The sequence below is a fragment of the Alnus glutinosa genome, chromosome 1 (genome assembly GCF_958979055.1).
Source record: "Alnus glutinosa chromosome 1, dhAlnGlut1.1, whole genome shotgun sequence".
Taxonomy (NCBI): Eukaryota; Viridiplantae; Streptophyta; class Magnoliopsida; order Fagales; family Betulaceae; genus Alnus; species Alnus glutinosa.
Genome location: NC_084886.1, coordinates 47,728,659 through 47,744,317, shown reverse-complemented (window position 1 = coordinate 47,744,317; position 15,659 = coordinate 47,728,659). Strand labels below are relative to the sequence as shown.

General features: G+C 35.6%; 2 protein-coding genes across 2 annotated transcripts; one reads left to right on the top strand and one right to left on the bottom strand.

Annotated features, from left to right (window-relative positions):
• Positions 1 to 358: 358 nt before the first annotated feature.
• On the top strand, positions 359 to 15,312 carry LOC133854304 (pentatricopeptide repeat-containing protein At4g08210). Its single transcript, XM_062290442.1, has 4 exons — positions 359 to 2,888; positions 3,055 to 3,107; positions 3,998 to 4,195; positions 14,293 to 15,312. The coding sequence occupies exon 1, from the start codon at positions 554 to 556 to the stop codon at positions 2,642 to 2,644; it is 2,091 nt and encodes a 696-aa protein (XP_062146426.1). The 5' UTR covers positions 359 to 553; the 3' UTR covers positions 2,645 to 2,888; positions 3,055 to 3,107; positions 3,998 to 4,195; positions 14,293 to 15,312.
• LOC133854313 (uncharacterized) lies at positions 13,093 to 14,908 on the bottom strand. The gene is made up of 2 exons (XM_062290452.1): positions 14,254 to 14,908; positions 13,093 to 13,807 (listed from the first exon to the last, which is right to left on the bottom strand). The coding sequence occupies exons 1-2, from the start codon at positions 14,906 to 14,908 to the stop codon at positions 13,176 to 13,178; spliced, it is 1,287 nt and encodes a 428-aa protein (XP_062146436.1). The 3' UTR covers positions 13,093 to 13,175.
• Positions 15,313 to 15,659: the final 347 nt, after the last annotated feature.

Below are 15,659 nucleotides of genomic sequence, written 5' to 3'. Positions count from 1 at the left end.
TTGATGTGTTTTAAGTGACTTCTTTTTCTTATCTTTTTTGTTAGTTAATATGAAAAACAACTTAAAACACTTATCGCTATGTAATGAATGTGATAAATATATTAAATAAATGCAAAGAGTAATATTACTCTTAACAGGAAAGTTCTAAGTGGGATTCATCTATTTCGGCATAAATAGTAATACACATATTTTTAAGTGAAAAATTACTATTGAATAAAATAATAAATGGAAGTAGATGTGTCATTGGTGTAATTTTCACTTCTTAAGAGACGTGAGTACGTGTCATTTCATTCTTTCTTTTTGTTGGAAACTTATGGAGACGTGGTGCTGTGGTGGAATATGCTTGGCACGTGTTACGTCCATAAGCGCCAACTACGCGAAAGCGCGTTTTAAAACGTTCAAAATGCCCACGCAAAGCGGACGCAGCAAGAAATTGCTGACACTCAAAGTGCCCCCAAAAGTTTGAGCGCTCTACATGGTAATCCCACACTTTTTGCACGTCCAAAACATGGCAATCAAGGGCATTTTGTAATTCAACCCTCCATGGTGAATCATGGGATGGGGGATCATGGATTTAAACCGTATTGTAACCGCTTTGCGCCACTGTGGAAGAGTTCAAGCTCCTAATCTTGGGAGAACACTTCACTCTAATTTGATCAAACTTGGGGTTTTGAACAACGTGTTCCTTGCCAACAATTTGATTGCCATGTATGTAGACTTTTGTCATCTGCAAGATGCACACAGGGTGTTCGACGAGATGCCTGATAGAAACGTGGTTACGTGGACCACCATGGCTTCTGCGTATACTAATAGTGGAAGACCTCACGAAAAAGCTCTCATAATATACACCCAGATGTTACGGTTTGGTTCAGAGGAACCAAATGGTTTTATGTACTCTGTGGTCCTTAAAGCGTGTGGTCTGGTGGGTGATCTTGAATTGGGTAGATCAATTCATAAAAGAATTTCTGGAGGTGGATTCCAGTTTGACATTGTTTTGATGAATACCCTTTTGGACATGTATGTCAAATGTGGGAGTTTGAGTGATGCCAGGAAAGTTTTCGATGAGATTTTGCGCAAGAATGCAACTACATGGAACACAATCTTATCGGGGTATTGTAAAGAAGGTTTAATGGAAGAGGCGGTGGACTTGTTTTGTCAAATGCCAGAACCGAATGTTATATCCTGGAACAGCATCATTTCTGGTTTTGCGGATAATGGACGCCTGCAGGCATTAGACTTTGTACATGTGATGCACCGAGAAGGCCTTAAGCTTGATGGATTCACATTCCCTTGTGCTCTTAAATCTTGTGCTTGTCATGGTTTCTTAACTACCGGGAAACAAATCCACTGTTATGTTGTTAAGTCCGGTTATGAGTCTAACTGTTTTACTGTATCAGCTCTGGTTGATATGTACTCAAATTGCAATGCATTAAATGAGGCAATAAAGCTATTTAATCTATACTCTAGGTATATTGCTTCTGTTTGTGATAGCTTGGCACTTTGGAATTCCATGCTTTCTGGCTATGTTGTCAATGAACACTATGGAGTGGCTCTGAATCTGGTTTCCCAAATCCATCGGTCAGGTGCATATTTTGACTCCTACACTTTCAGTGGTGTTTTAAAGGTCTGCATCAACTTACTTGATTTCAGACTTGGGCATCAAGTACATGGTTTGGTTGTCACCAGTGGGTATGGGTTAGATAATGTTGTTGGAAGCATTCTGATTGATCTATACTCAAAACATGGAAATGTTAAGGATGCATTAGGATTGTTTCATAGGCTTCAGAAGAAAGATATCGTTGCTTGGTCTGGTTTGATTACAGAGTGTACTAGAATGGGATTAAGCTCATTAGTATTTTCTCTGTTTAAAGATATGGTTAATATGGATCTTCAAGTAGATTATTTTGTTATTTCAAATGTTTTGAAGGTCTGTTCAAGTTTAGGATCTATTAGAAGTGGCAAACAGGCTCATGCTTTCTGTGTTAAGAGTGGATATGACACAGAGGAGGTTACAGTTACAGCTCTCATTGACATGTATGCAAAATGTGGTGAAATTGAGGATGGGTTAGCTTTGTTTGATTGTATGCCAGAAAAAGATTCTGTATGTTGGACTGGGATCATTGTGGGGTGTGGACATAATGGAAGGGCAATGGAAGCAATGAAATTTTTCTGTCAGATGGTAGAATTGGGTTTAAAGCCAAATGAAATTACCTTTACAGGTGTTCTTTCTGCCTGTAGACATGCTGGTTTGGTTGAAGAGGCGTGGACCATATTTATGTCCATGAAAACTGAACATGGAGTGGAACCTCAATTGGAGCACTATAATTGCATGGTTGATCTTCTTGGCCAAGCTGGATGCTTCAAAGAGGCAGAAAAATTGATTGCTGACATGCCATTTGAGCCAAACAGAACTCTATGGTGCTCGTTGCTTGGGGCCTGTGGAACTCACAAGAATATGGAACTGGTTGATATTATTACTGAACACCTTCTTGCATCCTCACCAGAAGACCCTTCAGTATACGTGACACTTGCAAATGTTTATGCAACATTGGGAATGTGGGATAGTTTAAGCAAGGTGAGGGAAGCTGTCAGGGAAGTGGGCATGAAAGAAGCTGGAAAAAGCTGGATTGAGATCTCAGGTTAAGCAATCCTGCTTCACTGTGTTGCAATGGTGCAATTGGTTCGCCTTATACTTGAACGAAGTGTTTCCACCTTGGTGTGTGATGGAACAGAGTCCATCTGAAGTTAAGACCCTATATGTGTCAAACAACTGAATCACATTAACGAGATACAGAAACATCATGATGTATGTGACTTTCGTAAGGATCTTGAAAAGGAGATAGTGCTTGGCAGCAAGTTTTGCAGAGATATTGCATTCCAGTTGATGGGTATGTTGAGTCACTTTCATTTCATAATTTAAACCCACAGCTCAATAGATGTGCTTTCTATTTCTATCATTAAGTTTGGATCCCAGCCAATCTGTTTCCAGTTCTTACTCTTTGATATTCTTAACTTTTCCAAATCTTAATTATTTGATGTTCCTGTTCTCTGCAGGTGATTGATATGATTGGCTTTGCTACTTGTACCATGGTTGCTTTAAATTATAGGTACCCAGATACTTATCTCTACTCTCAATGCATGGCTGGGTAGTACCTAGTTATGCTATATCCTGTTTCCACAAGTAAATGAAACATCATTTTGGCACATCAAATTCCGAGACCAAAGTTATGCTTCTGCTTGCTGAAGTAATTTTCGTAGCTTTCTCAATACAAATAAAGGTTTAGATGATATTACCTTGAAACATGCTGGAGTACCAGCTTGTTTTAGGCTTTTCTAGGGATTAGCAGCAGTTCAAAGTTATAAGAATGTATTTCCAATTGGCTTACTATTACCATGCTTTTGGTTATCTATTCAATGACATTATGCTTTATTATTGGGGAAAATCACTACTTCTTTTAATGGCATTATACAACAAATTAAGCCCTAGTTATGCATTATAAAGCAGTTTTTCATCCCAGCCCACTAATCAGGTCATTTAGCTTGAAGGAAAAAATGTAACTCCTTGCTTGCAATTGTCTCTCCACGTTAGTATAAAGTGGGTGGAAGACTGCACAAATACGGGCAAAAAGGTTGGAATAAGTTTTCAAATGACTGACTTGGCCAACAGTTTAAAGAAAAAAAGAAAAAGAAAAGAAAAGAAAAAAAGATTACTTGATATGTTAATGTGTTCTATCTTGAAAGTAAACTGTGCCGAAACGTATAGACAGGGTCAGCCAAGTGTCCAACTCAAAAACTTCAACTATAGTCATCTTTTCTAAACACTGTCATTAATGCTATATCATTCTTAAGAACTTGTAGAGTAAGAGTTGATGGATTTGAATACCTCCAACGCAGCACATGAATGAACTGTGATCTGGTTCAGCCCTTGTTGTTTCTCAGAGTTTCTTTTCATCACATCAGAGTTGAATTTCATAACTTCAGAATCTTTTCTGGTCAGGGATCTGTGATGGTGAAGCTTGGAGGGTTGTGAGCAAGAGTAATTAAAGAGAAGATTTGTGGAATTGATGGCCAAGAGAAAAGGTGGTTAAAGAAGAGAATCAGGAGGAAAATGCTTGGTTCTCCTTTGGTGCTTTTACTTGGGGTTGATTCGCACGATCCATTCACATCCAGTATAATTTGAAGCTACTTTATGAAGGTTAGATGTTAATCCTAAGTAGTATGATTGCGTTATTGTTTCTAGACATTTGGCTTCATAATATTCATCTGGTTATCCACTATCATCGGTGCTAGTCTCTTCCTGTTCATTGATTTGCTTATTTATCTTTCCCTCACTTCATCTGATATCATGGTTTTATCATTAGAAAATGGTTGCACAGTGGTTCAGCAGGTTGACCATTCCGATGTTCCTATTGAAAACTTGCCTTAAAATTTTTTGTTTGAATAGATCATAGAGGGAAAGAAGGGAAAGCAACAATGGCTTCAATTTGCTGATGGCAAAAAAACAAGCAATAAGATAGATAAAAACTTCTAGCAAATTATTTGAGTGAAGCTCTCCACTATTGCGAAGTTTGTTTGTATGGCATACATCAAAAGCACCATATATAGAGCCATAATCTGAGCATATCTGAGTTAAGGTTTTGACCCAAGTTTGGTGGATTACTGTTATTGTGCAGTAAATCCGTAACTTTACTAAATCCAAGCTTGATCTTATTTACACACTGTATCTTGTGTCTGGCCTCCGATGTGTCTGTGTATCTGATTTAGGACGTATAGCATCCTGCTGGATATATAGTTAACATAGAAAGATTGGTAGGGTTATCAAGAACTCTAAGATGATAAAGGAATCGAAACCTTAACATGCATTAAGTAATGTTTACAACATAATCATCACAATTAAATCTTCCGGTTATATTTGTAAGATTTTCTTTTTTCAAATATCTCAATCTATCGTTTTCTTTTGTTTTCTTTCCTTTCTTTTCGGAAGAGAGGAAAGAATGCCTAGGCTGCTGCTTGAAGTCCTCCCAATTTTTAGCACCAATAGGCCCTTGAAGTCCTCCCAATTTTTATCCTGTAATACAGTTAATATATTAAGAATAGTTATTCCCCGTGTCCCAAACAAGAAAGGTCCTTGAGGGAAAAGATAAGCTGGTCCTTGCAATTAAGCTCCAGTCCAGCTAATTGAGCCCGACCCAACAACACAATTCAGCAAAAAGGAACAGGTAACATGGTGGGTCCCACCAGGGTCATACTTTTGTCGCCAATCCCTTGCTGTCAAAGTCCTTCACCATATGCCATTACACATTGCAGTGTCAGCTTGCTGTTTTTGATGCATCTCTTTCTCATGCTACGTTGCTTTCTTCTTCAATCATTTCACTGGCCGGCTGTGTCTCCCTCTTCAGTCTTCGTTATAAGAATGAGTTTCTATTTTTCGAGCATCAAATGGTTTATTCTTTCCTTAATTGCACCGTTTTCAACGACTAGAAATCTAAAAAACACTCTGCAAAAGCTGCAAAGAAACCCCTTTTGGCCCATTAATCTGGCACCAAACTTGACTCAAGCTAAGATTGAGCTAATCAAATAATATGTAATTACCAATTTAGCCACTTTTCCAGTTTTCACTATAAGACCATACAGGTCAATCTTACCATAATCTATTTAATTAAGCGGGTTAAACCCATTAATCCTAACTCACTAATTTCATGTTGAGTTCGTGAGTCTTATAAAAAATTGCCAGCTTTAATGTTGCGTGTCGAGTTCGAGTCATATCGATGCATAAGTATAAGACTATATAGGTCAATCATAATCTGACTCATTTAATTAAACAGATTAGACCCCTCAACTCTAACCCACTAATTTCGTGTTTGGTTCTTGTCGAGTTCGTAGGTGGTGCAAAAAATTATCAGTCCTAATTTTCACTACGTAGCCTAACATCGACTAGCTGTGAGGCGTTTATGGGGTGCCTAAATTGTTCGAGATTCCTTACAATTGTTCGAGATTCTTGATGAGGTTTATTTGCCTGCTCGGACAACCTGAATACCTATTCAGATAAGTGAACCCGAACCCTATGTGAGACCTCTCACAATTGCTTGGCTGATTTGCATGAGGCAAGCAATTGCAAAGAATTGTCAATTGTCGGAATCTTGATTCTCACCAGCTTGGTGTCTCAACTCCAACTCCAACTCCCAAGAGTTGGTGCTTATTTCTATTTAAAACAGTTTTGGTGGAAGCTTTTTATTGTTTTTAATTATGTAGTGCTAGTTAAGACCATGTGCCGAGCTGCTGAACTGTTCTATTAAAGATCAAGAAACTCTGAGATCATAAAAGGCAATGAGTACAAAAAACAAGAGCCAAAAATCAGTAAAACTAGGTTGGAAACGTACCACTTAAAACCCACAACTCACGAGTCACGCCGGACCGTTAATTCAGGCTAAAAAACAAGACCAGAGAACAAATTGCTGACGCACACTGTACCAGAGAACCTTGGGACATGTTGTGTGTTTGAGGGAATCGTGGGTAATTGGAGGCCATTATTGCATGGCCACTTATTTTAAAAGTTTAAAAGGTAATAGAAAATAATATATTTAATCGTTTAAATTATATTTTAATACTCTTTTTGATGTGTGGGTGTGTGAATCTCAACCAATTTTTTATTTTTTTTTAACAAGAAATGATCAAAGGGTTGGTTGAGACTGTTATATCAGCATTATGGGATAAAAATATAATTTATAGCATTACCCTTTAAGTTATATTATAATAGTCATATCAAGCTTTAGGATAAGAAAGACTTCTACATTCCCAATCAATAGGGTCGTGTCATTCATTTGATGCATTTCTTTTTATTTTTTATTTTCTCGGTGTTTCTCGTTGGGTTGCCCAGCCCTAGTTTGTTCTTAGTTGTTACAAAAATAATAATGAATTTGACCTTTAGCTGAATGATGCAGTGCAATTGTTTAATTGAGGGAGGTGAATGGTGATTGAGAAAATCGTCTCTTCTTAGACCACCGGTATGGTCTAGATCTGCATGTGTTAGTACTGCAAGACATGATATAAAACTTTTAGAAGTGTTAAAAAAAGAAAGGAAAATGCATGGAGTATTATAGTTTTTATTATAATTCTCTTACAAATTTAGGTGGCAGTATTTTAAGAGTGAAAAAAAAAAAATTAAGTAATAAAATTTGGCATGTAAATTTAATTATTTATTGGATAATTAAGGTGATAATGCCACGTTAATTGTGACGTCGATTAATTTTTTTTTTTTTTTTTTTTTTTTTTTTTAAAAAAAAAAAAAAAAACTTGTAATAAAAGCTATGATAACAGTTTGAGACGCATGAAATGGTTTGGCAACTTTTTTTTCTTTCTTAATTTGGCGAGCACTGATATAGCTGTTTTAGAGTTTTGGTCCTTGCAAATCAATTATGGACAATGACTCCTCTTGACCCGCACGTGAAATGGGATAAGATGGTCCTAGCAAGTAGATGGATCTGTATGTACACCATAATTTAATGCAATTCCCTTAAAAAAATATTAAAAATAATAAAAAAGAAGAACAAGAGAGAGAGAGATCGGAAGAGCGAGCATATTAATGAATGTTTCACCATGAATACTGTAATACCTGTTTAGATAAGGATAGTTCGAGGAACCCTAAAAGCACTCCTAATGGATTATCTATTTGTAACTTTAAGCTAGAATAGATAATAAAAGTGTTAAAAAGAGACTCCATCAACTTATGTATTTCAACTCTATAATAGATTTTCCTTAATTCCATAAATAGTGGAACTCTACATGTAGAGTTATACTATTCACTTATCTATTTTTTTTTTATTCTTTATCTCCACTTTTTTAGCTTTGCTTTTTTCCTTTTTCCCTCCACCACTCCATGTTCTTTTTTTTTTTTTTTTTTTTTTCTTCCTTTATAGTGGAGATTTAAGAGAAAGTGTGCAAAGTAGTGGAGTTATAAAGCGGGACCCACGTGAAAAAAAATACTATAATGAAATAAATAAATTAAAAATAATAAAAAAAATAATATAGAGTTAAGAATAGATAATCGGATGTATAGTGCATTTAAAATTCATTAGCTAAACTAGATAAAATAGATTTTGATTAGCTATTCTAGATTGAAAAATACATAAACCATTGGGAATGCTCTAATACCTCTTAAATCAACTCAAGAGCTAAATAATGATAATCTTTACTTGTTTTATTCATCAACCCAATAGGTTTATATAGAGTTACAAAGAAATGTGATAAACATAAACTACTCTTATAAAGATGTATTCAACCATTGAATATTTGGGGCCCACATGTAGGAAAACAAATTCAATGGTTGATCATTAAAAAAAGGAAAATGTTAGATTTACAACACCAATACAACAATCCCTCACATGAGGGTGGGTCCCACATACTGGGGTCCACCCTCATGTGAGGGATTGTTGTACAGTTGTTGTATTGATGTTGTACAATAATCAAATCCCTTAAAAAAAATAGTTAGAGTTGTGCAAAAGTTGTGTAAGAAATATTACTTTGTATCATATCACTAACACTTCATAGAGATGTATTCTATGACTAGCCTATCACTAACAACTATTAATAAAGATAATAATAATAAATATAATAATAAAGATAAAACACAACTACTTAGGGATACCATACTATCCATTTATTCTCTACTATTATCTACTACTAGAATCTTAAAAAAAATAATACTCTCATTAGATAAATAACATCTCTTTCCATATGACTGTAGACTCGAAACATTGTTCATCAATTATTCAAAATTGGATAGATTTTAAGGCGTGTAACGTTTTGTGTGGGGAGAAGATATTAAATCCTAAAAATATATTCTCGTATATTTCTTTTTCTAAGAATTTGATATTTATGATAAATTAATAAATCGAGTTTAATCACATAACTTATTGTCTTATTCCTACATATTTAACTCACAAAGCATTTTTCGGTTAAATTTGTAAGTTCATAATGACACATTTGAAAAAATAGTTGGAATTTGTATGGAAGTAATTATTTTTTATTTTTTATTTTTTTTGAAGGGAAACTGTAATTTCATAGATAATCAGCTACAATAAGTTCAGAATTGACAATTCCCATAATACAAGACGGAATAGAATCTAACCAAACTTGGTTCTTAACTTATTCCTACATTTTTAACCCACAAAGCATTTTTAGGTTAAATTTGTAAGTTCATAATGACACCTTTGAAAAAATAGTTGGAATTTGTATGGAAGTAATTATTTGTTACATGAAGAGTTATTTGTCAGTTTTGAAATTTCAAAAAGTTATCTGTCACAACTTCAAACTACAATTTAACAATTTTCTCTTATATATGTATAACATTATTGTCAGAATATATGTTTTTCATATTGGGTTAATTATGTTTCCATGTAAAAATATTCTTCATTTATGTTTGATTGTCATCAAATCGATCTTATTACCATACTTGTGATCGATCTCTCACCTATTATAGTTAAACATTTTCAAAAAATAAGAGCAAGATGTAGCCCTTATGGCAATTAGATGTGGTGAACAATGGTGTTAACACCAAATCACCTCAAAATTCTGTCTTTTTTCTCTCTTTGCTTTCGCTGTAATTCTAATATCTTATATAAAATTTTACAATTAATTACAAATGGTGGGATAAAAAATAGATTATCCTTTTTTATATATATATATAAACAAAGAGACATTGTACATGCGGAATATTAATGGTGAAAAAAAAATGGTAGGACAGACTGGACAGTGTTATGTGTATGTGCATTCCCGCTCAAACACTCTTTCTCGTGCTCTCTCTACCCTTCTATCGTTTCACCATCTCTCTCTCTCTCTCTCTCTCTCTCTCTGTGCCAGAGTTATGAATGATGAACATTGCTTTGCTTGGGGTTGGGGTTGGGGTTGGGGGTCCTTCTTTTAAGCATGTGCATGTGGAGTGATGTCTTTTTACTGCTTTCAATGTCTAAAGCTATAGAAAAAGCCCTCTGTAAAAGATACTTTGAAACCTTATAATATGAGAGAGAGAAGTCAGAATTTCCGATGACTCATTTGTTTGGAGCCAAAATTAACTCTACTCATGAGGAACCTGCTGGGTTGGTTACGTGTCTTTGTTTGGCGCCAATATTTACTTTTAATTAGAAATCAAATGCACATACCAAGTAGGCAGGCAAGTACGTACACCAAATTAATGATAAGTAGTTAGTGGTGTTCATAAATATTGGGTTTCCTTTTTTTTTTTTTTTTAAAACAATTCATATTTAATTTCAAATTTTCAAGTTTTTCATGAGATAGAAAAGAATGGTGAAATTAAATCTAGACCATTAAAAAAATTACAGGAGATGTCTTATAGTTTTTTTTACAGCACCCAAGCCAAAATCCCCTCAAGGTGTCTATTCATTGAGCAGCTCCTTCCTTTTCTCTCTCTCAAAAGATTTATGACCTGTGTCTTTTATGGTTCCACTCTCTTCATCTAGCTTTTTTATTGTGTGAAAGCCTTTGTTTTCTCAATGTTTTAATTTTGAAGATAGCCCACGGGTTGCTTGCTTTGTTTTCTTTAGCATGTTTGGTTGTGGGAAAACAATGAAAAAAAAAAAAATTGGAAAGATCAAATTTCAAACCAAGCCGACTTTTGCAGAAATTTTTTGAAAAGTACAGCATTTCTCGGCTCAAAATACCAAATACCTCAATTCAGCTTGGAATTGATTTTCATTTCCATCCCCCTCGTGTCGAAATTCGGAAACACCAAAATTCCGACCTAATGATATGACTACCCAGCCCTATTGCCCTTATGTTGACACCAAAGTTGCTTCCTCTCTCACACGGCCACCATTATTTTCACAACCACCGCAACCATCATTTTCTTCATGTTATCTTTATCATTTTCACCACCATCACAATTGCCATTTTTCTCCTGCTACCTTTATTTTTGTCTTTGTTGTTCACCATGCCACCATTATTATAGCTATCTTTGTCACCTTATATTACTATTATTAACACCATAATATCACACAACCACAATAAGATCAAGTTATCATCATCATCATCATTATGATCATTCATTATCATTTGTCACCACTAGTTTTTTAATTTTTTTTTTTTTTTAATATACTCATCAAACAATCAAAATTTAAAATGAAGAAATTTTTAATCCCATAAATTGAAATTCCTTTCAATTTTTTTTTGTTCTTCCAATTCTTTATCAAACACAACCTTAAAAAATACAACTTACTAATAACTAGTTAAACAAAGAAAACATTTGAGGTACTATAACTTTTATTACGACCTCTTACAAACTCACATGAAAATTTACATAAATGCCACATGACACATCATGGAAAACAAATTAACCAACAAAATTTGTCATATAAATTTAATTGTTAAGTAATTAGTGTTTGTATTTAAACTAAACTGACAAGTCAGTTTTTAAAGAAAAATACTCCCATGAGTATAGTTTCGTTATTTAATGTGTAGAACGGATAAATCTCTCTCTAATCATAAATTTTTCATGACATTAATGTGGATTCCAAATGAGACTGAAAGTGGTAGTCTAGTAGCTACAGCTACCCTACATGTACTTAAATATAAACATTCCACGTGCATACAAATCTTTGTGCACGTGGCACACCTCACCTAAAAATTAATTTTCCCCACCACACACAACAAAAAAAAAAAAAAAAAAAAAAAAAAAAAAAAACCCATCACCTTAATTTTCGGCAATTGGGATAAGATAAGATACAGAGATGCCATCGTAAGAATCGAGAAAAAGTTACCGACGGCGAGACCATTGTGATAATGGGTGAATGTGATTGGGGTAGATGACCTACATCCAGAGGCTTGCCAGGGTCTTGGTGCCCATGCAATACTATTGTTCATTTATTTACATGTTTTCTTGGACAGGTTCGTACTATGCCCATACTGAGTTGCCTAGCTTTTTCACCAAATACCAAGTAAATGCAAATCATTAAGGCAATGAGTACAAAACAAGAGTCAAATGATTGTAGAACTGGGATGAAACTTGCCCGAAAATCAAGAATCCACGCCCATCATAGTTTTTAAATATGTTGTTAAAAACTCTATGAGATGTTATTGTGAGATAGATATTATGGTAACTTTACTATGGAATTCTCTAGATATTACCCTTCATTTTGTTTTAGGCATAGCTATACTAACAAATTACATTGAAATTTGAAGAGGTCTACTCTACAGTGGAGAGTCTTTTTAGAAAAGTAGTTTAACATATCTCAAAATCTTTATTGTTAAGATTTATTAATAATCTATTGCTACAAGAAATTTGGTCATTAGCGCCAAACTTTCAGTAATGACTCAAAAGTTGTCGTTGATAAGTCTTTATTAGCAACGACTTGAGTCGTCGCTAATGAATGCTTATCCACAACGATCCAAAGTTGTCGTTAGTTGTCTCCAATAGTAGAAAGATATTTCCTATTAACGATGATGAAAAAGGTTGCTTCTAATGTAATATAGAGCCAAATGGCAGAAAATCAATATATAATATGCCAAATAAGAATAGGAAGACTGTTTCGAAATTACTGATAATTGTTTTCGTAGTTATCATTGTTGAATACTTACTTATTTGCACGCTACACAAAGGAAGAAGTGAACAAATTTTGGAAATCATATTCCTTGCATCTAACATTGTCGTAAGTTCATAACCTAGACGGATCAACATCCTCTCTTCAAATTATATTTTATAGATTTAGTGGTGTATATATTATTACATTGTGAATATGTTACCACAAAATGATTCATTTTAATTTCAAGTTAGACTGCCACGAAATTTTAAGGCCTGAAATGGCCTGTCAATTGGAACAAATGAACCCCTCATGTCAAGGTACAATTCAACACCAAATGTGCTATTAAAGCTCTTGTATTTTTTTATTTTTTATTTTTGGTTGTATTGATCCCAAATCAACATCCCCAAGTATTATCTACCAAACATTTTCAGGTAACTTAGGATTATATTTAAGTTCTTGAGTAATACCTTTTATCTCTTACCCTAAATTAACTTCACACACTTCCAAACTAGCTCCAACAGAGATTGGAACATCTTTTCCCACCAAAAACCAGCATATATTAAAACAAGACCCGAAAGATTTCCCAGATTTTAATAAAGCAAGAAAATATTATCCCAGGCAACAGTGTTAAATAAAGTTACATTAGAATCCTCTGTAGATGACAACAAAACAAGGCAAAATAGCCTTGGGATTAAACACATACAACTCATCCAAATTAGAATAGAGCCCCGCAGCCCCGGCAACCGAGTCATACTCTTCCATACTCCCCTCCATGTTCTTCTTCACTCTGCCCGCAATCACCCGGCAAACCAGCATTGCCCTCTTGTCGTTGTTTTCCTCTGCCGACACTCCAGCTTTGTCATGTGCCTTCCCGCTCGTCGCAGTTGTCAAAATTCCCTTCTCAGCAACTCCTCCGGCTGATTCTCCGGCAACCTTGAAGCCATTCTTGATTATACTGCATACACTGCATTGTGGGATTGAATTGCAGAGGTTGGAGGACCCGTTTAGGCCTAAAGAGCAGATAAAGTTGGTGCAGTGGAACCTGAGAAGCTCGTTGCCATCTGCTATGCAGCGTGGGTGCTTCTTGGGGAGCTTAGTGGCTTTGGCTTTGATGGAGTCTCTGTATTCCTCGAACTTGGAGATCGTCTTCTGGGTGTTATGGACTTTCAGGATGCGGTCAATTTTACAGATGGGTGTTTGTTTGTTTAGCCAGCTTGACTGGAATATGATTTCCACTATGTTTTTGCTGGTGTCTTCAGGACCCAGTTCAGATACTGTGGATTTTGAGACCCAGAGAAAGAGATTGAGAAATCGGCAGCAATGTGCATTTTTTTGAGTAATGGGGAATGAAACGAGACATGAACAGTAATGGTGCATGCAGAAAAGTAACCAAAATGAAAGCATGGTACATTATGTGAGAGAGAACTTGAAATTAGATGGCTGAGAGCATTCTATTAACTCAGAATTAAAGGGTATCGGATCAGGAAATCAAAATGAAAATTAGGCAAACAAATCAAATACAGATTTAGACAGGAAGACTACATTAACAACAATTGATAATTCCAAGGATCACATTAATCAAATTCGAACTTTATGGATCAAATTAGCAATAAATTTAGACATTAATGGACCAAAATGATTTTTTGCCTAAACATTATTAGTGTTTTCTTTCTAAAGCACTAGGGAAATGCCCAAAAAAATAAAAAGAATAGTGAAATACCTGCATGCCTAACAGCCTGATGGAGCTCCAAATTTTCAGGTTTCATGAAGATCTCACCACAGTCAGGGCAAGAACAGATGCTACTCCTGAGAGAAGGATCTCTGGTGAAACCAAGTACAGGATCTACCACCATTCTACACTCATAGCAGCCAGAGAATCTCCTGAAAGGCATTCCCCTAAAAGACCCACCAATGGATGAATTGGAAGATGCAGAGAATGAAGAAGCAGTGGAAACAACTCCATTGAGTTCATGCAGAGGAGCTTTCATGGATCTGCTAGAAGCATCATTGCTGGCATTGCTGCTTGAACCCATTGAGGACCTTTTCTTGTGGACTTCCGGGGATCCTGTTTCAGGTCTATGCATGACCTTGGTGTTGCTACAGAGTGAACCAGAGCACTTCATTTTCTTGCATTTCTTGCCATTCTCCTCCACGGCTTGCTCATGTTGTTGCTTTTGATGCTCTTTCTGTTGCTGTCGCTTTTGTTGCTGCTGCTGCTGCTTTTGTTGTTGTTGGTGTTGAGTTTGGAGATCTTTGCAGGTCAATAGGCCTCTTAAAACTGACCAAGATGGAGTTTTCTCAGATTTTAGGGGCTGCTGGTTTTGGTCTTGGTGCATTTGCTTGGTAGGTTTTGTTTGGTTTTTGGGTTTAGCCATTGAAAATGAGATCTAACGAATGGTGAGTTTCAGTCTTCCAGAATATCACATCAGATGCTTTAGAGACATGAACTGAAGCAGCTGGGGGAGAGTGGAGCTTCCTTGTGGGGGCTCTTTGACATCTACATGTTCTAATTTATATATTTTTGGCTGTGTTCAAGGCACAGTAAATGATGCGCATCTGACCGTTGAATTGCGAAGAGAGATTCATATTTCATGGATTGGTGGTATTCTATCGTAGCTAGGAGAAGAAAGAGATATGGGTCCCCCACACATTAACATTACTCAATGGACTGTCTTTATTGCCCGGTAACATACGTCCTGACTGTCAGGATAGAGCGCCTAAAATTGTATGCATTCGATGGTTGTGATATATTTTAAAGGAGTCAACTTTTTGGTCTTAATTTTTGGGTCAGCAGGGCTGTCATTTGTGAAACTCATCCCTTTTTTAAGTTTAAGGGGTCACTTTCTTTTTTTCTTTTTCTTTTTCTTTTTTTGTGTCATTGATATTAGAAAATCAATAATTATTTTAATTGATTTGATATAATATAATATATTGAGATATCATTTAGGCTGGTGGGGTGGGTCTAGACTCTAGACTCTTGAGTGCCGAGTACCCGACCTTTCACCTAATGGACCCGATAACCGGAACTGAATCCATCTCCTAAGCCTAATTGGGCCATAATCAGCCCATTCTCTCTCTCTCTCTCTCTCTCTCTCTTACAATTATTAAATATTTTTAAGGTTCGAT

Bases quoted from the DNA above. Each gene is read 5' to 3' on its own strand.
- LOC133854313 (XM_062290452.1), bottom strand. From the start codon at position 14,908: ATGGCTAAACCCAAAAACCAAACAAAACCTACCAAGCAAATGCACCAA. The intron at 13,808-14,253 runs GTATTTCACTAT...CAAAATCCACAG, and splicing joins TCAGGCTGTTAGGCATGCAG to TATCTGAACTGGGTCCTGAA.
- LOC133854304 (XM_062290442.1), top strand. From the start codon at position 554: ATGGGATGGGGGATCATGGATTTAAACCGTATTGTAACCGCTTTGCGC.